Genomic DNA, 20,481 nt, shown 5'->3' on the forward strand with positions numbered 1-20,481 from the left:
AAACAATGAAGGAGAAAAAAAATGAAGAGAAAAAAAAATATCTATTTCTAGTTTTGTCTCTGCTGTCACTGGTAGAAAACACGTAGAGACAGAGTCCAGACCAGCGCTGATTCACTCCAGCAAGCCAGCAGTAAGTAGCTTTATGGTGGGACAGTGGGTACCATCAGTGCAGCTCCACTTGTATTCCCCTGAAGTTCAGGCTCCTTTCTGGACTTGGGGCTGGGACCAGACCTGCTCAGCACCCATCCATCAGTGCCCCTTCTTTGGGTTTGGACTCAGCGAGGAGCTCTAGGTGGACCCCGCAGTTGTTCTGAGTTCTGAGCCTAGTTGCCCCCTCTCCAACCCACTCCCTGTCAACTGCTCTCTCCTGTGGGATGACCGAGCCCTCAGCACTCACCATCAGCTAATGCAGTCCTGCACACACCCTGCTCCCTTCCACTGCTATGTCTCTCCCTGGAGGCCTCTGGGGTTGCCACCAGTCACTGTGCATCCGCAGGTTTGAACTGCTCCTTCCACGAAGTGAGAAGCTCAGGGAGAAGTCTCCACCGGCTACCTCCTCCTTCTTCTCCTTTGTTCTCCTCAGGAGCTTCAGTTCTTGCTTCAGATCCTTCCTGCATCCAGGGGACCCACTTCCCTCCTTCTTTTCCTTGCACTTCTACATTCCAGTGTGTGGACTGCAACTCTCAGAGAGGCTCTTTCTCTGCTGCTTACCACTCTGCCATCTTCCCTGAAGTCAAGACAACTTTTTAAACACAAATTCTGAAGTGACGTGGGTCTATGGGACCCTCTGTGCTGGTCAGGTCAACATACACAAGACCAGTTCAATGGAGCACAATGTGGGTAAAAACCCTGCAAACGTGCACACACCTTGCCGTTCGTCACACCAAGTGGGTAAACACGTAGATTGCTTCTTGTGTTCCTTAGGGAAAGGAACTGAGATGCACAGCCAGCTACTACTAAAGTACAAATTCACAGTAGAAAAGTAAGGGGTGAGTCTGCTGGACCCAGTGTTATGTTCTGCAGGCGATATGATCCTCACAGAAACTACACAGTGGTCACAATACAACAGTGCACCACCACACACTCAGGCAAGGACAGATGTGGTCAGTCCAGAAGCAGGGCCAGACAACATGGGTACTCTGGGGCTCCAGGCCTAGGGATGAAGGGTGCTCTTTCCCACCCTTCTTAGGAGGGAGGCCTGGATTCTGTTCACATTCACATGGGTCAGACATCAGTATGTCTTGGGTCTGTCTCGGAGCTACCTCTGTGACCTGATAATGGAAGAGAACCGGGCTGTGCTGACATCTTCTTGGTCAACTGCATCACCGACCTGGCGTCAGTGGCTATCCTGTCGGTCTACTGTATCACCGACACAATGTTAGTGACAGCTGGTGAGCACCAGGGCACACGATGGTGCTCCCTGGAGGGAGATAACCACGAGGGGCCCATGACGTTTTGGGGGCCTTCCTCCTTGGCCAAGCACCTAGGCATCCAGGGACTGGGACCATGCTGGGGTGTCCATGCCAGAGTGAAGGTGGACTTCCTGCACCTCATGCTCATATCATGAAGAAAGAAGCCCAGGGGGCTCTGCAGGCTGCACACTCCACGCCCGGAAAGAATGCTCAGATCCACTTATCGAGTGAGACAAGAGGACTCAGCGCCCCCCTCCTCCTATGCAGGCGGAAGCAGGCTTCGGTGCAGTGCCTGCTCCAGGGCAGAGCAGTGTGGAGGGTAGCAGCAGGCTCAGGCCACCACAGCTGCCAGCACATGGGTCCTGGGGTTCTCAGTGCTTGCCCACAATGCCCCGGGCCACCCCTGGAAAGCTATGGCAAAGCAATGACGAGACAGAAGCACCAGCACAGTGACACCTGTGTGAACGGTGGGTATGTCCATCCTAAGATGACGCCCATCAGTCATATCCTACTGTTCCCGGCTGGCTGGAGACACGGGCCTGGGGACGCAGGAGTGGAAGGGGATGCGGCCCTGCCTCTCCCTGCTCCTGTGCCCTACCTAGGAGCCCTGTGCTTCCTCTCCACAGCTCTAGGTCTGTGTGGTCCCTGTGCACCCCACTAACACTCAAGCTGGGACAGCCCACGTCACGTTATCTTTTTTTTTTTTTTTGGTACTGGGAATTGAACTCGTGACCTTACTTGCTAGTCAGGTGCCTGAGCTGCTGAGCTATATCCCCAGCCCCACAGTCACGTTAGACTCGTGTTTTACGTCCAAAGAAGATGATCGACAGGAAGCAGATTGTGGATACACGTCTCTGAGTACTCCTTGCCCGACTGTGTGTGTGTGCCCGCCCATGTGTGTACGGTACTGAGGACTGAACCTAAGGGCTTTGGCACTGAGCTTCATTCCCAGCCTCTCTCATATATATATTTTTGAGGTAGGTTCCTCTCGAAATTATTAAGCTGCCCAGGCTGGACTTGAACTTGCAATCCTCCTGCCTCAGCTTCCCAGAGTGCTGGGGTTACTGGAATGCTTTCCCACGCCCAGCTCCCTTGCCCAGTTTTGATCATCAGCGGACAGGTGAGATGGATGAGGTGACTCAGTTCTCCTCCTCCAAGACTGGGGTGTGGGCCACCTCTTCTAGATGAAGGGTTGCGCTAGAGGTGGGTGCAGGGAATCTGGAGTGGGTGGCGGAGGAGGGAAAGACGGGAATCAGCTGCAGCCTGGAGATGGACTGTAGCACTGGAAGCTGCAGCTCAGCCCTGATCTTCCAAGTTTTCCTGGGGAAGAAACCAATGGGGAATGGAACCAGGCAGACTTTCCAAGTAACGGGGAGGATACCCGCTCACGTTCACTCTAGACTTCAGGGAGTTCCCGGGCCTTTTTCCTTGCTCCATTTCAAGAAAGGGCAGCGGTCAGGCATTTATCCTCCCCTGTCCTCTAGCCAGCAATGAGGTGGTTCTCTGGGCTCCTCTAACAAAGCAGTCTTTGCCCCATTATTCTACAGTGCAGCCGCCAGCCGCCAAGCCCTACCCACCATAGAGAGCTCACAGCCTGTGTGTCTTAGAGCCTTGCTGTTTTAAGACAGGCCAGGAGAGTCATCCAGACACAGGAGGGAATCCAACATGGGAGAGACAGGGAGCCAAGGGAGAACAGAACCAGGGACAAATGAAGGGAGCAAGGAGAAACTTCAAAAATTATAGTAGGGATCATTAAGGAGATGAGGAAAAAAGTGACTCATCAATAAAACAAGAATAAACTGCCATTAAAAAGAATATTCCAGGGAAGCTGAAAACTCAGCAGAAGCATTAACAGACAATGTGAAAAATTGTTCCAGAAAGCTGAACTGACCCTGCTCAAAGAAACAGGAAAGAGAGAGAGAGTAAGAGACAGAAAGAGTGTGTGTGTGAGAGTTTACACAGATGAAGGTAGTATAAAACAGCAAAAAAACCCTCATCTCTATGGAAGGATGGCAAAAATAAAGTATAAAATTGAAAAGAATCAAGAGATAACAGTCAGGGCTGGGGACTTAGCTCAGTGGCACAGCGCCTGCCTGGCAAGTGCAACGTCCTGAGTTTGATTCCTGGTACCAAAAAAAAAAAAAAAAAAAACCCACACAAAAAAGAGATAACAGTCAAATTATATCATGTAGACTATGGCAGTAACTATCACAAGATTCAGGGTGTGTCAGTGTGTGGGTGATAGGTGTGTCGGTGTATTTTACTGTCACTGTGACAAAAGATCTGAAAGTCAACAGGTGTATTTGCCTCACCATTTCCCAGGTTTCAGCCATCGCTGCTGGCTCCACTACTTTTAAGCTTTTAGGCCCCTGCTTTTCATGGTGGAAGGGCATAGAGCAGGACAGCTGCTCATCTCATGGTGGCCAGAAAAAACAGAGACAGGGAAAGAGTCCCCAAGAAGAGGCCAGGGACAAAGGGCTACCTTTCAAAGCCATGCCTGCTGTGACCTGCTCTGTCCAGTTAGACACTACCTCTTAACAAGGCCACTGAGCTGAGATGAAATGGATTAGTCCACTGATGAAGTTAGAGCCCTTGTGATCTGGTCACTTCCAAAAGCCTCCATTTCTGACTGCTGCACCAGGCACCAAACGTTCTACACAGAACTGCTGGAGGACCCGTCATACCGAAACCAAAGCATGCGGATTCCAGTGCTCTGTATGTCACTCTCGTCTTATTTTTAATATAACTCCTACGTTTTAAAGTCCTCCTTTTCATCCTGGACAGTCTACTAATCCACTTTTTTTTTTTGGTCTTTTTGAGACAGAGTCTCACTATGCAGTTCAGGCTGGGCTTGAGCTCACTTTGTAGCCCAGGCCGGTCTCGAACTTAAAACGATCCTCCTGCCTCAGCTTCCTGAGTGCTGGGATTACAGGCATGCGCCACTTACCCAGCCGTATTAATCCACTACTAATACAATGTTAGTGCCCTTATTATGTGGAAGGGGAAGAGGATAAAAGTAAAATACAGTGTTCTTTATGGTAAAGGAAAAAGAGCCCTGTGATTTCTAGTTCAAGAAATCTTAAATTTGTATCACTTTTCTCCAAAGAAAGGCTTTTTTATTTTCAAACATTTAATAATACTTCTATAAATACCGTGATAAAAAAATTTTGTCTGGAACTCAACAACCAAGTTCTAAAGTATAACAAACAATGAATAGAGGAAAACCAATCTTCAGAAAAATAGGTATGAGCCCATTTATATAAAAACCAGATCAAACAAAAAAAGCCCGAACCTCCTCATACAGCTGTGTGTACAAATCTGTACGGAAGTGCATGCAAACGGGGGCTGGAGGCCACGGCAAACTGTCACAGTGGTGACCGCTGCAGGCACACAGGGCTGCGAGGGGAGACGCCTTTTGACTGGTGATCAGTTCACAAGGTGAGAATTTCAAGTGACCAGGACGCACCTGGGGCACACACGGCCCCTTCCCGCTTTTGCTGCTCCCTTGCCCTACTACTCTGTCACCAACGACACAGAAGCCCGGGCTTGGTGACACTTGCTTTTTCAGAGAAATGCTACTACTCTAGCCCCAGGGTTCTGCAGCTTCCCCCCAACAGCTCTGGCCTCCGAGGCCACGGAGGCAGGCACGTTACCTCCAGGTGGCCCTGCTGGCTCTTGTACACCACCTGCGGGTCCTCCTGCAGGATGCTGCCGTACAGCTCGCGGAAGTGGGCTACGTTGGGCTTCACGATATTCTGCACCTTCGCCTTTTCCTCCCCGATCACCATGCGGAAGTCACCTGGTTAAGGTAAAGAGCAAGATCTCCTCTGAAGAATCCACACTGTGATCTGTGAACCACTGCCCCCACTCTGCGACTGCACTGGTCTGACCTGGCGGGACTCCTCATCGAAACGCTTGCTTTTCCTCCCGACCCCAGGCAGGCAGGCACGCACTTGTCTCGGGGAGAACAGCCTCTGGCATCAGAAAGCCCTACTGGCAGATAAAACACAGCACACGGCTGTTCAGACACCAAAGCAGTTCTCAGAAGCGATTCACGTCCGCTTCCTCCTGCAGGCGTTCCTGGGCCTACAGCCCCTGCCTCAGCCCACCCGAGCCAGCCAGGGAGCAGGGACCATGCACTACACTGCAGTCACCCTGACCACTGCTTGCTCGCCTTGACTGTCTGGGTGAGGGTCGCTAAGAGGCTTTCTGAGTCTACCAAGCCTTACTGCATTGGATTTGGGTAAGGGCAGCGAGTGGTGAGAGTCCTGGTAAGAAGGTTTAGAGAACTGAAGACAGAACTGAAAGCAAACGTAACATTGAAAGTCCCAAGCGGCAATGGATAAGGGATGCTGCCTTTGCCTATGAGCTGCAAAATAAACAATCCTGAAGGACAAAGGGCAACTTCTGAAAGGATGAGCAGTGCATAGCCTCTGCCGCTGACGAGCATCAACAGGATGTGCAGGAACAGGAAGTTGCCAGGTGAGGTGGCACATGTCTATAATCCCAGCACTTGGGAGGCTGAAGCAGGAAGACCGAAGCAGGAGGATCGTTGTGAGTTCGAGACCAGCCTGGGCTACAAAGTGAGCTTAAGACCAGCCTGAAGAGATCCTGTCTCAAAAGGACAAAAAAAAAAAAAAAACAAGAAGAGATGAGACAAGAGGACTGAGTGAATGTCTAGCAGGGTGATGTGAATTTAGCAGGGGCTGGTGGGTAGCACACAGATGTAATCTGAGAACTATGGGAGGCTGAGGCAGGAGGACTGCAAATTTGAGACCAGCCTGGGCAACTTGGCCACTCAGCAAGGCCCTATCTCAAAATTTAAATAATGTCTGAATAAATGAAAGAATAGATAGATGGGCTGAGTGTGAAGCTCAGAGAGGTGGCCCTGAGTTCAACCCTCAATAAAGCATCAAAAAAAAAAAGGGGGTAGGGCAGGGTGTAGCTCAGCGGCAGTGCCTGTGCTTTGCATGTAGGGGCCCCGGGCTCCCCCGCTGCGCCAAGAATGAGGCTGGACACACAGAGTCCTGGGTTAAGCCTGGGAGGGACAGTGATGTGGCTAAATCTTGCTGGACAGTTGGTGAGCGGCCAGAGGTGGGGAGGGACAAGTGCAGGCAGACAGCCCAGCGGCCAGGGAACCCCCGGGACCAGGGTGACGGTGCAATTTATCACCCAAACTAGGTCACTTGGGAGGGCGAAGACAGCGCAGCGGCTATACCAGGAGAGCCAGTGCTAGCGCTTCGCTCGAGCTAGTTGTTGGCGCATTTTGGAAAAAGTTAAAATACAAAGATGTTTGCAATGCTTGGGATGTGATTTCTCCCTCCGAATTTCATGCTGGGGTTAATCTCCGAGTGGGGTGACTAAGAGGGGGGAGACTTAATCTGACTCTAGTGCTCAGAGGTGGCGCCTCTGAGAGGTGACTGGGGTTAGACGCCGTCAGGGTGGAGCCCCAGGACCAACTACTGCTGGCTTCAAGAGAAGAAAAATCTGAGGTTGGTCGCACATGTCTGTGATCCTCCTGCCGAGGCAGGGGTGGCCACCAATCCAAGGGCAGGCTGGGCTACACAGGGAGACCTTGTCTCAAAAAATAAAAAACAGAAAAAGTGAAAAAAGAGAGGCGACAGCTGCACACCTGCTTTCATCACCTGACACCCAGGCCTGCCTGGGACTCCGTGTCAAGAAGGCTGTCACCGGGTGCCGCACCAGACCCGAGGGCCGGACTCCAGGCCAACAGCTACTTCTTTCCTCTCCAATACACCCAGTCTGCTTGCTTCAGTGAGGGCCGCAGGACCAGGGCACCCGAGCTCTGTCAGCAGAGCGCAGGCCATTCGAGCACCGGCAGGAGCTGGGCTGGGTCCTGGCAGCTGATGTACTGGATGACTTTGCTTTTCCCCATGATTTAAAGGGGAAGAATCATGCAGTTGCATCTAAGGATCAATGCAAATGCAGGTGTTGGTTCACCCGTGGCTGGTGACATTGTCAGTGCGGACAGCTGCCTGGAAAGCTGCAGAGCATGAGCCCCAGCTCTGGACAGCACACTGAGGACACCAAGGGCAGCGATGAACAGGCAAGGCTGGCGGAGCCCCTGGGAAGTGCCAGGCGCAGGCTCCCCAATGCAGTGTCACACTGTCCCCGGGACCTGCATTTTCCTTGGGCACACACTGCCCTGTCCCCATTTGGGGACAAAGCAACAAAGATATACAGAACAAGTCACCTGCTGGGATTTCCCAGAAAGCAAAGTCTATGCTACACAGGAAAACTTCACGGGCTGGGGGCGTGGCACGCACAGGCCTGGGTTTCAGCCCTAGCACTGTAAAAATAAGAGAGATGAGCCAAAACACCTGTGGCCGGAAGCGTTATTTATACTGGAAGCAAACTGAGTGTCCAGCAGGAAAAGGATCAGCTATGATGGCATAATCTGCTGTGTCCTGGGCTGTGTCTCACCAATGAAGCTCACACTCGCCATGCACATTGCACAACATGCTACAGAACCAAGACAAAAGGACAATGATGAAAAGCTCTGTGGAAAGCAAAAAAAAAAAAAAAAAAAAAAAAAAGGCATTGAAAGCAAGATGTGGGGATTACACAAAGGTAATGGCTGGGGACATGCTCAGGTGTGCAGCTCTTGCCAGCCATGCAAGCCCTCAATCCCCAGTAAGGGGAAAATGCGTATTCACTGTAGGTCCTCCGTGTGTGTGTGCATATGTGTGTGTACACACACACACGCTTTGCGTCTGCTACCTCTTTCAGTCCCGGCAGAGCTCCCTAAAGCAGGCACTGTTGTTAATCCCAGTGTTAGAGATGAGGACATGAAGGGGCCAAGGCAATTTGTCCAAGGCCCAGCTGCCCCTCAGTATCAAGGCACTGACAAAAGGAGACTATTTTACTCTACTTGGTGATCTGCCTATATGCCCCTCTCTTCCACCAAGCTGGCCAATTGCCTTGAGCGCTTTTTCCTACTCACGGCACACACTGAGGGGTGGCTTGACAGCGTGAGTGTAGGACAGGCTGGGTTAACGTCCAACTGTGCGACCCCTCACAGTTTCACTGACAACCTTGAATGGATTCTATCAATGAACACTGAATCATTGATTTAGTTCTTTGTTTTTGTTTTCTTTTTGGTTTTTTGAAATAGGGAATTGCTATGTAGTCCAGACTGGCCTTGAACTCATGGTGATCCTCCTGCCTCAGCCTCCTCAGTGCTGGGGTTACAGGTGGGGGTCACTACGCCCAGCTATGAACTCTGAAACCAGCAGGTCCTGAAGTAAAAGATCAGGTTAAGTTCTAAACACTGGTGTCAGTGTTCTTCTGTGCATTCCACAAACAAGAAAGTTTCCACATTTTATGTAGTAACTTTTGAGACAAGGACTATATGTGCTAAAATGTAAAAAAGCAAACAAATCCAAGTCCTCCTCCATAGGACAGATATGTGATCCCTGAAGGACCTAGAAGAGACCCTGGGCTCTGAGAACAAGGACTGGGCCTGGCCGGGAAGGCACACCAATAAACATCTGCTGAGCTGAGCTGCTCTGACCGTGTGCAGCAGGAGGAGCCCAGCCGGGGGACAGCGAGCAGACGGGCTGAGTACTCTTGTGTCGGCGCAAAGTGAGCAAGACAGTGTGCACAGCATGAGCCAGAGCCTGAGGATGAGCCTCAGCTTCTCACCTCCAGGGATCCGTATGCAACAAAGCACAGGGACTGAGAAAAACACCTCTACTGTCAGCTATCTCTGGGCACACAAGGGCTCCCTTCTCTTACCTAAACCAAAAGCCACTCTCCCAAGAGTTTTCTAAGTTTTAGCTCTTACACTTAACTCTTTTGTCCATGACCCGCTTTGAGTTAACTTTGTATATGGTGGGAGCTAAGGCTCTAACTCCACTCTTTCACAAGGGGACAAGATAACTTTTTAACAAAGATGGCTAAGGCTAGACTAGCCCTCGGATCCTAACATGGGAGTCATTTCAAAGTGCAACCATGGGAGTGTCACACCCAAGTTTATTCTTCAGGCTATTTCTATTGATGAATTATTAATTTTTATTTTATGGGTTTCATTAGACAGTGAGTGCTTAACAGGGAAAAAAAATCACAAAATAATGTATTGCATACTTAATATTTATTGAGTGCTTATAAAAAAGCATCAAACTTTTCAACTGGTTTTTGGTGTACAAAAACTGGTTTTCAACTGGTTTTGGGGGTACAAAGTCTAAGAAAGATAAACAGAAATAAATTCCTATATGAACTACAATGAAAACACCAATAGTACTCTACAAAAAAATCTTTACTTCAATTATCACACCTAAATAAAAAGAAAATAAGATGTCAATAAAATAAAATACCAAATATTTAATGAGTGCTTAGAAAACATTTTCACATCAGCTGTACCCTGTTACGAAACCTAAGAGATATCGGAAATAAAAATGTATGTGAGCTACAATGTAAACACAAACAAAAGTCTACCACAGAAAGAATCTTTGCTTCCACTGTCACACCCAAGGCAGTCTTTACCCACAACTGCAGGCTCCATGCACATGTCTCACTTACACTGACAGCACATGTGCTCAGCTTTCCTTTCCTGTGTGGCAGGCTAGCTTTGTCACCTCTCTCTCTCCCTGTTCTGTCAAGAGCTTCCTGCTACACTGTACAACAGGCACTTAGCAGGGAAATAAGATTTCTGTAAGATAAAATATGAAATATGCAATGAGTGCTTAGAATAGTCATCAACACTTTCACATCAGCTGTTTACTTGCTTATAAAACCTAAAAGGCAACATCAGAAGTAAAAACCTATCTGAACTGCAATGTAAACACAAATAGAAGTAAAAGAAATAAGCTTTGCTTCAACTGTCACACCCAAGGCGGTCTTCACACAAGACAACTGCATGTTCCACACCCAAGTATCGCTTACCCTGACAGCACGTAGGTTTTGCTTTCCTGTCCTTTCTTGTAGGGCACAGTTTACATCTTTTTTGTTTTCCTGTTGCTGAAGCAGCTTTTTGGGATATTGTGCCTGTCTGTTCACTTGTCAGCTCACCAGTGTGGTCTGTAATTTTTTTGCATAGTTTTTCCTCTGCTGTAAATGCTCTCTTCTGAGTTCCAGTCCCAATCCTCTAAGAAAATTTCTCCACGCTATTTTGTACTTGTTATTTTCTGCATAAACTATCAAACTATTTATGCCACATACGTCAAAGATCGAGTAAAACACAACACTGGTCAATGCTTTGTGTTTCAAGTGACATAGGTGCTGCAAAACTCATCAACATCTACTCCACTTTTGGATTTGCTGCAGAAAGTTTCCACCTCAGGCTTCCATTCTGTTGAGATTTCCCTATTGATATTTCCACCAAGGTGCAATGTTGACACCAGCAGTACCAGTTTGTTTTTCTTTGCCATTTATGAGGCCAATGCTATATCTTTCTCAAATCTGAAGATCGCACTATAGAGTTCTTTGTTCTGAAATTGCAACACTTCATTTGGAATTTCTGCTTTGTTCCTGCACACAGTTGCTGTGCTGGTCAGCTTGTGCTCTGTTAGCAAATACATCAGTTGGAAACTGGTGAACCAACTGCCCAATGTCAGTTCCAAGCAGCGCGGGAGACTGGAGCAACAAGTCTGCTCACAACACCGCTTCATTTATTACTACACAAATAAGGACCTGGTGGCTGAGTTCCAGGATAAATGTTTAAATTGAAAGCATAGTGTCTTCACACCTACAAGGGCATAAATATTTATGCCATATTTTGATCCACTGCTCTCCCATAAGTCTTTTACACGCCTGTGATTACCATGAGAAATCCCTGCTCAGTACAGCAGACACAAATGCTTTCATTTCAGCCAGTGAGGTGTCATAATAAATATAGGTTTGAATATGGATATTGGTGCGCACAGAATGTTTTACTTGTATCTCAGCCTTTGTGTCTCTCATAGCATCTTGTAGCATTTCATCTCTTACAATTTCCAACATTAAGTGGCAGTGCTGGTATTCTGATCAATACCATTCATCCTTGCCAAGATGCTCACTGTATTTTCAGACCTGGTTTTAACATTGGATCCTTCCATTTGGTTCAGTGACCATTTTGCAACATTTTGACTAGTCAAATACGTACTCATATTGCTGTTTTCTTCATCATCTGGGTCAAGAAGGTCTGCATTTCTTCTGTCTGTATCAGTCAATTCTTGCTAATTCTTACTCCACTCCACTGTCACAGGAACTTTGGCTCACACAGCCAACATCAAAGTCATCATCCACCCACACTACACTTCTGCTACGAAAGCATGTATTTTACCATAATGGATTATCTTCATCATCCATGCATGAATAATATGATTTTTTTTAATGTCTTTTTGAGACCAAGTTTCACTATGCAGTTCAGGCTGACCTTGAACTCACTTTGCAGCCCAGGCTAGCCTTGAACTCATTAGGATCCTCCTGGCTCAGCCTCCCAAGTGCTGGGATTATAGGTGTGTGCCACCACAACCTGGCTTGATGATGATTCACTTTTGACTGCCTCTAAAACTTGCAAATCTGCTTTTCATGTGCCATTGTACTGAACTGGGCTACTTCTACTGGAAAAATTGAAAGAAAACTTTTTAAAAAAAACAAATTCTGGAGTAGTGTGGGTGTATTATACCCTCTGTGATGCTCAGTATACATATGCAAACAAAAAGTTCCATGCAGTATAATGTAGCTATAAACTCTGGTTTGACACTTATGCACACACCATGCTTTTTGTTGTGGTAATGTGGGTAAACACAAAGATTGCTTCCTGTATCCCTCAAGGAAAGATACTGAGACACACCATTGGCAACTATTATGCTGAAGTAAAAAATTAGAGTAAAAAAGTAAGGCATGTGTATGAGGCACCCTCTATTATACTCCGAGGGCTAGGAATGCAGCACGGTGGCAGAGTGCCTCCCTAGAATAAGTCAGGCCCTGGGTTCGGCTCTAGCACTACACAAGGGCAGGGGAGACTAAAGCAGTATTTCTAGGGAGGCAGTGTAATGTGCCATCCAGAATTTGTTCTCAAAAATACCTCCACAGCTGGGGAAAACACTGCACTGCACCGGCTCATGTGTGGAAGGGAAGAACGGACCTGGAGGTTCGAACCAGAACTAGGCTTTGTTTTCTATAGGGAACACAGAGCAGGATGAGGACTCAGGAAGGATCCATGATCGATCATAGCCACTGCACATTGGTAAGCACCAGGCAGAGAGGCCAAAACAAGACAAACACACCGGCCATCATATCCCATGGTAGAAGAAGGACCAAAGACAGGCCAGTAAACTCCAAAGGGTTCAGACTGGAGAAGGCTAAGGAGGAAGCCAAGGCAGGGAGAGATGACGGGGTGGTAGGGAGGCAGTGAGACCCCAGGACTGACCCCAGTATGAGCCAGGACTGAGCTGTAAAGGTGGGGGGAACTGTCCCAGGAGAACAAGGATGAGCAGGAAAGACCCACCTTTCATAGACAGGGTGCTCAGGAGCACAGTCATAGGACAAGACCCCCTTATTCCAGTGACACTCAGGGCAGGCAGGGCAAGCTCCCTGGGCTTCAGGGTTCTAAGTGCAGACTGAGGCCAGCACGTAACCAGCTCACGGCTTTCCAGGCCTGGACACGCAGCACATGGAGTGGTGCCTGACCCCAGCATGAGACCCACGATGCTAGGCCCAGGGTGATGACCGCTCCTCCAGGAGTGCCGTGTCCTCAGAATTGGGCAGGTGACCGCTGAGGTGACACAGTTGCAGCTAAAACCTCAGCAAAGCTTGTGCCCCTAGGTGGAAAAAAGCAGGTTCCGAATCCCAGAGCACCAGCAAGACTGCCTGTGAGGCTTTGGACAGCCTGAGCATGGTGGAGGAGCCCCCACGGCTCTCACCTCACAGCAAGTGTTTCTCTCTTGACTCTCACAGGGACTCGCTGTGTAGTCCAGGTTGGCCTTGAACTTGTGGCAATCATCCTGCCTCAGCCTCCTGAGTGCTGGGATGACAGGCGTTCACCACCCCATCTGGTTTCTCTCCTGATTCTTACTGAAATCTAGTCAGGGATGTTAAATCAAATTACACTCCAGGACATTGGTGCCTGCTGCTGAGTTCTTCCCAAGAATCACTCAATGGCAACTTCTTGCAGCTCTGCTTTATTCCTCCAAGTCGCCTATTTCTCCTCTGTGACCTGGGGCTGGAGCACAGCACCCAACCAGAAGGCCACCGTGAGGATGAAGTTGCAGTGACGCCGGAAGTATGGGCAGCAATGGGGCACCGAGCAGTACAAGCCGGCTGCCCTGTGCTGACCCACGGTCTACAGCCCCGCCAACAACGGCCTTTCTCCACCCGCCGCGGCTCCCCGCGTGTCCCGAGCGCACCGCCGACACCTGTGCCTGCACGTGTCCCCACCACGGGGCTCCCCGGAGCACAGGCCACCTTCACGGCCTCAGAGGCTGGGAAGCCGATTTATCAGGTAACTGTTAAACCCGGGTCCTGACCACCACTGGTTCAGCCTCCTGTAGGAAAGCTCAAAGTGGCTCTTGACCATGGTGTGGGGCTCCTCTTCTCTGGACTTAAATGCCAAGGACTGCAAGCCTTGTCCTCCCAGCGGTGCAAGCTGCTTCTCCACCACCCTTTCTCACCCGTCACTTAGGGTGATGCTGCCATAAATGGGGGCCCTGGAGCTAAGGGATCGCTAAGGGCCGCATGAAATGGACGGGGCTGTTATTACACTGGCAAAGGTCACGGCTCCTGCCTCTGCCGGTCACGAGGGGCAGGGACTTGTCCCGTAACATGGGGAGAGACACCGTTTTCTCTGTCTCCCGCCCCCCCCTTGTTCCCTCTGGAAGAAGTGCTGATCCTCCCAGGTTAGGACCACAGGTCATCCCCGAACTGGGACAAGGGGGAGACTGTCAGAGTTGTCAACACAGGTGAGATCGAGGGTCACCTGACTTTTGGAACATTCTGAGGGCTTGAGACACTCGGGTGGTTTGCCAAAGGGATAGAATTGGATCCATTCAAGGAAAATGGATTCTCAGAAGCCTAGAGGAGACAGGAGAAAAACCTGCCTTTCAACACATGGCCGGAGGCAAGTCTCATACCCAGGAGATTCCACCTGAGGGCCTTGGGCCTGCTCTACCCTTCCTAGTCCAGTGCCAGCAAATACCAGCTACGTCTTCGGAGCGCTCGAAGGCTCCCTGAAAAAGTGGGGCTGGAGTGCGCTCCACGGCAGAGCATGTGTGTAGCATCCGTGAGGCCTTGGGTTTGATCCCCAGCACCAAAAAACCAAGTAGGTGAAAACAGGTGTATGACTGGATAAAATTTTTAGCCAGTGTTCGGAACTTATAAAGACAAGCTGGGCCACACAGTGAGCTCAGGACCAGCCTGCACTACACAGTGAGACCCTGTCTCAAAGAAACCACCACCAACAAAATAATAGTAATTTATAAAGACCTCTTAGAAGCCAGCAAGCAGCAAGGTAACAATGATTATGGGAAATAATGGAGGAGGAAGAGGAGAGGGAAGAGGGTGAGGTTCTCTGACTCATATTAAATTAGGAAAGTTTATTTGAGAAAGTGTTTTTACCCCCTACCCCTTTTGCGGTGCTGAGGATTGACCCAAGGCCTTACGCAAACTAGCAAATGTTCTACTGCTGAGGTACACCCTTGCCCTCAAACTCTTTCTGCCTAAGTAGAAGGGTACTTTTTCTGTGTGTTTGTTTTATTTTTTTGTTTTTGTTTCTTGAGACAGGGTCTCACTTTGTAGTGCAGGCTGGCCTTGAACTCACTATGTAGCCCAGGCTGGCCTTGAACTCACAGCGCTCCTCCCACCTCCAGAGTGCTGGGACTACAGGCGTGTACCACCACACGTGCGGGGCTGGGCTCAAACTCCAGACCTTGCACATTAGGCGAGCGCCCTACCACCGAGCCCCATCACAGCCCTGCAGACGAGATCTGTGTGGAGCCTTACACTCTCAGAGACGTGCTGCTCCTCTACTGGCAGCAGGGTGCAAGGCCTGGGGCTCTGTCCTGCTGGCCCCCTGGCCCTTGCTGCTTTGAGAACACACGAGTTGACAGGGAAAGGAAGTTGACACTCGGATCAGTAATATACAAGTGAATGGGCGGAAAGGAAAGCTCTTCTCTCCTAGGGGGCCCAGTGGGTTTGGACCTATCATGGTAACGACTGGTGTGAGCAGAACCAGCAGCAGGCAGGACAGTCTGAGAGGAAGCAGGACATCTGCGTGCTCTTTATGCAGACGGCTGGTACAGAAGGGGGACACACTGCTGAGGAGGGGCCCGTGTCACCGCTGTTGCCTCCAGGAGTGTGCACAGCCCATGAGGCTTGGAGGCGGACGGGCTCCAGAGGAAGACAGATGAGGCGAGGAGCAGCGTGCGTGCCGCCCTGCGTTCTGTGCCCAGCACCGAACCAGAACGAGACACAGGAGACAGCAGCTGAGCACAGGATGGGGTCCTTGACCTGGCACAAAGGACATCATCGGGATAACTGCCTCTGGGACATGGACTGCCAACTTGACTCAAACCCTGGGTCAGTGTGACGATCGCCCATTCGGCCACTGTCCCATGGTGGAGTGAGAGAACACACAGAGGGACACGGTATGAGCCAGCTACTCTCAACCAGGCCAGAAAAAGCCAACACGAAGTCCCCACAGGAAGCTCACGAGAGGCGATCAGAGATGCCACAGCTCCACCACGGAGAGGGCAGGGCGCGGGCAGAGCCTCCGAGGGCGTTGCTCCACTCACCCGCGTAGGACAGCCCAGCGATCTCCACGAACAGCTCTTCCTCGGAGAAGCTCTCGGGGAGCATGAGGAAGGCCGCAGTAACTGCGCTCCGCAGGTTCTTATCCAGGGCGGATCGCAGGGTGACGTCCTCATTCATTGCTACGATTTTCACCTGGAAAAGGCGGGATGGTCAGAAGAAAAATTCCAGAAGTGGAGCGGAAACCTCGACTATTTTTTGCTGTGATGGGGGACTGCAGCGAGGTGTGCTCTACCACTGAGCTACAGCCCCAGCCCTCTCCTTCTGAGACAGGGTCTCATGACTTTGCCCAGGCTGATCTCAAACTTGTGACTCTCCTACCTCAGAGCCATGGGTTTGTATGTGCCTGAGAACTGTCCCAAACACCCGCCACCAAGAGCCCGGCATATCAGTCCAGCTGACACAAGATACTTCTTATTCTATTACGTAACCCCAGAATCTCCCATCTTAGGCCATTGTCAGAGAAACCATGACACAGGACGGGATCACAATGCCAAAGAAAACAAAATTCATATCCCTTTAAATAAGGACACTCACCCCAGGATTTAATTTTTTTCTTTTTTTTTTGAGACTGGGTCTCATTACACAGTTGAACTTAATGTATACCCAGGCTGGCCTTGAATTCATGGCGATCCTCCTGCCTCAGCCTCCTGAGTGCTGGGATTACAGGCATGCACCACCACATCTGGCATCACAGGCTTTAAGAAAGTCCTTCAGGAACTTTAATATTTTAAAATCTTATATTTTTTCCATTGTTCTTCACTTAATTTTCTAGTGGAAAAAGGGCTTTTACTTTTGTAGTTAGGGTGCATCTCTCTCCGTGCCCACATATAAGCTGGGCAGCTCATGCTCTATTTCATGATTTTTAGATACACTGATGTTGAACTTGACTAAGAATGAAAGGAAAGAAACTTGGCTAACAGAAAAATCATGGGTTTGGAAAACAGGACTGGGCTCAAGTTCAGCTGTTGCACTAGCCCTGTGAATTTGGGCAAATTACTTAACTCCTCGGAATTTAAGTCCTCATCTATAAAATGTGGCTACCTGATTTGCATCAAACAATTGTCACAAAATCAAACATGATAAATATGACATGCCTGGTGTATAACTGACTGCGTTATTCAATACAAAGGATTTTTCTTCTAAACATCCAGCAAAAGCTGCCCTTTGGCTCTCTCTGCACCCAGTGACGCACGGAGAGCTCCAGTCCATGCTGAGTCGGCTCTACAGCCCCACTTCTTCCCAGCTCTGTGAAGACAAGCACGGCTCCTTGCCGACAGCAAGGCGTAAAGTCAAGCTCGGGAGTGTGCTGGGAAGGTGAAATGAGATTTGCACGTGAGCCCTTGCTCAAGCAAGTGTCCTGGGTGTGTTTCTCAGCGTGTAGCCCGAGGGGTCTGGGTGTGGAGGATGCACTGCGAAGGTTCCGGGAAGTACAGATGCAGCGGCCTCAGGACACCCTCAGACAACTCCGAGGGCACAGCTTGTCACAGCCGTGTCACCAACACACATTCTGCCTGAATCTTTTCCCAACTGCTGCTTCTGACTGACACGGTCCCCAGAAGGAAGGGCCTGGCGGGCGCTCAGAGGACTTCCGTGTCTGCAGCCGACCCTCCCCTCCTCGGCCACGTGGTGCTGGCAGTCACTCTGCCTCCTTCCAGGAAACAGGGCCTGAGGTGCCCTTTGTCAAGTACATGTAACTTAGGACAAATAAGATGGCACATGAGGGACACACGGTAAGAAACTCCAAAGTGAGAGGAGAACGATGTTATCCCAGGGTATAACTTCTCTTTTTATTAATGACGGAAAGCAGTACTAAAAGACATGTGACATGTATAAATCAAGCTTAACAACCCAACTCTGTCTTTCACCTTGCGTTCTTCCTTCCTGCAGGAACACCTGTAACATGTGGAACTCACATCTGGCCAGCAGGCCGCACCCTCAGTGTCTCCCTGTCCAGCCAGACCACGGCGAGGGCTTCACAGAGCTCAGTGAAGCCTCCCCCACCTGCGAGTTCGGTGCTCTCCGTCAGCTGAGGAAAACCAAGGAGCCTCCAGGAGCCCGACCTCCCGAGGGCCTGGGGAACGGATGGCAGATGGCATGGGAACAGCCTCACACTCCGCAAACCACCTCCTCAGTATCCTGACTGACTTGCACACATTCAGTTAGGGACGTATCCTGATTAATTTCTTCCTCTTCTTCTCTTTTTTTTTTTTTTTTTGAGACAAGGTCTTGCTAAATATATTCCAGGCTGGCCTTGAAATCACACTGTACACCAGGCTGGCCTCAAACTCACTATGTAGCCCAGGCTGGCCTTGAACTTGTGATGATCCTCCTGCTTCAGCCTCCTGAGTGCTGGGATTTCAGGTGCATGCCATAACACCTGGCCTGATTATCTTTTATCTTTTCTTTTTTTTTTTTTTGAGACAGGGTCTCGCTATGTAGTTCAGGGATCAGGGTGGCCTTGAACACACTATGTAATCCAGTGGTTCTCCTGCCTCAGTCTCCCAAGTGCTGGGATTGCAGGCATGCAACAGCACATCCAGTTTAACTTTTATCTTGACCAATGATTATAACAAAAAGAAAAAAACCTTTTCTTTTTGGAAGTGCTAGGGATTGAACCCAGGGCCTTGCATATAGCAAGTAAGCGCTCTACTGCTGAGCTATACCCCAAGCCCTCCAATTTTAAGGTCCTATAATAAGTCTTATGTTTATTCCTTGATTAACTTTCCAAAGCCTTGTATTCTATATAGAATCAGTCCAACTGCTGATGGAGAAACGGAAGGCCAGGGAGGTTGACAGTTTTCCCCAAAAAGAAGCGCGGCACAGCAGGCCAGGGCCCTGTCCGGTGTGACGCCGCTCTGCGCCCACTTCCCCTCGCCACCCCGGCTCCCAGGTCCTTCTCAGTAACTCTCCACCCTCTCTTCTCTCTCCCGCCCTGTTCCGGTCTCTCTCCCTTTTCATCTCCAAGGCTTTACACCCAGTGACATTAGCAGCTATTCCGAAATGCTAACGAGTCAAAGACACAAAGAAAAGAATAAATTTGGGAGAATTTTCCTAGTGAACCAAAATCCCACTTGTTCTCCAAGACAGCCGTTCAGCCTAGGTTGTAGAAAGGCAGTCCGTTTGCTGCTGAAAGTTAAGAAAGTACAAACGCAAGCATCCCCACTCCAAGGGAAAGCGTCGGCCCGGGAGGGGAGGCTCTGCTGCTCCCAGCGAGGCACGCTAGGAACTTTCTAGGCAGCAGTGTGATCTGTGTGCGGAGGGAAAGCCAGTGCTTGCCTGGGGTGCTGCCAGAGGCCGGGAGAAGGGCCCGGGATTGTGAATAGCTGTTTGTGCCTCACTGGGAACGCCTGCCTGAATGCACAGACAGCCCTGATGCCGCGCCAGGGTCTTGGCTGCCGCAAGGAAGGGGCAGTGCTGGCAGGGATTGTCAGAGGAGAGATTTGTGAGACTGGAATACAGAGAAAGCCACACACAGCTCCGCCGTGACAGTGGCAGGGACGAGCCACTCGAATTGTAAACAGCAGGGTCTTAGTCACAAAGAATGCAACCCTGCCTAGCTTTGAAATACTCGACCACTGCCTGGAACTTTTCCACCCAAAAGGCCAGGACAGGGGCTGTGCCCAACGTCCCTGCTGCAGGAGGAAGAAGCACAAGCAGAGAGCTGGGCCACTGCCCCCACCGGCTGGACGGGGCTCCTTGAAGACAGCCACCTGGCCGCACAGAGAAGAAACTGTCTTTTCAGTGGCGAGGAGAACAGCCCAGCCCTGCGCTTCAAAGGCTGCAGCCCACAGCTGGCTGAGAGCGAGGCAAAGCCCAGACTAGGAAGGGAGGTTCCCCCTTGCCATTTGGGCATCTTGTACTCTGGGATTTCTCTGACTACAAAATGTAAATCAATAAAGCCACAATACGGGGAGAGTCACACAACTGTAAATATACTAAAAAAGGGTGGAACTGTATACCTTTAAATGGATGAATTATATACTATGTGAATTATATAAAGCTGTTACAAAAAAATCAAGCTGAATGATTAGCAAAGAAAATATATTGCAATGAATACATTAAAGTCCTCTTAACAAAGTGGCGAAATATCAGTCAAAGTGAATGCTTTTAAGATTCAAACAAGGGCTGGGGATTTAGTTTAGCGGCAAAGCGCCTGCCAGGAAAGCGCAAGGTCATGAGTTCGAGTCCTGGTAACAGAAGAAAAACAAACAAACAAACAAAGATTCAAACAAGCCCTCCCGGCAGTTGTGTGGCTGAGGCAGGAGGATTGCAGCTGCTGGAGACCAGCTTGGGCAATGCAGCGACACCTCCAGTCTGA

The 20,481-nt window shown here is 49.7% G+C and overlaps 1 protein-coding gene across 3 annotated transcripts in view; it reads right to left on the bottom strand.

The window, feature by feature from the left end:
* Tamm41 (TAM41, mitochondrial translocator assembly and maintenance protein, homolog (S. cerevisiae)) overlaps positions 1–20,481 on the bottom strand; it is a 47,969-nt gene that overhangs the window by 18,274 nt on the left and 9,214 nt on the right. For 2 of the 3 annotated variants that reach the window (XM_005387013.1, XM_013515554.1), the window contains exons 4-5: positions 16,145–16,295; positions 5,066–5,211 (exon numbers count right to left, since the gene is read on the bottom strand). In XM_005387013.1, the coding sequence (XP_005387070.1) occupies positions 5,066–5,211; positions 16,145–16,295 (297 nt within the window). Of the gene's footprint in view, positions 1–5,065; positions 5,212–15,204; positions 15,958–16,144; positions 16,296–20,481 lie in introns of those variants that run through there. The other variant, XM_005387014.2, reaches the window with a different exon arrangement.

This window comes from Chinchilla lanigera, unplaced genomic scaffold, assembly GCF_000276665.1.
Source record: "Chinchilla lanigera isolate Chin_1 unplaced genomic scaffold, ChiLan1.0 scaffold00028, whole genome shotgun sequence".
In the NCBI taxonomy this organism is placed as follows: domain Eukaryota; kingdom Metazoa; phylum Chordata; class Mammalia; order Rodentia; family Chinchillidae; genus Chinchilla; species Chinchilla lanigera.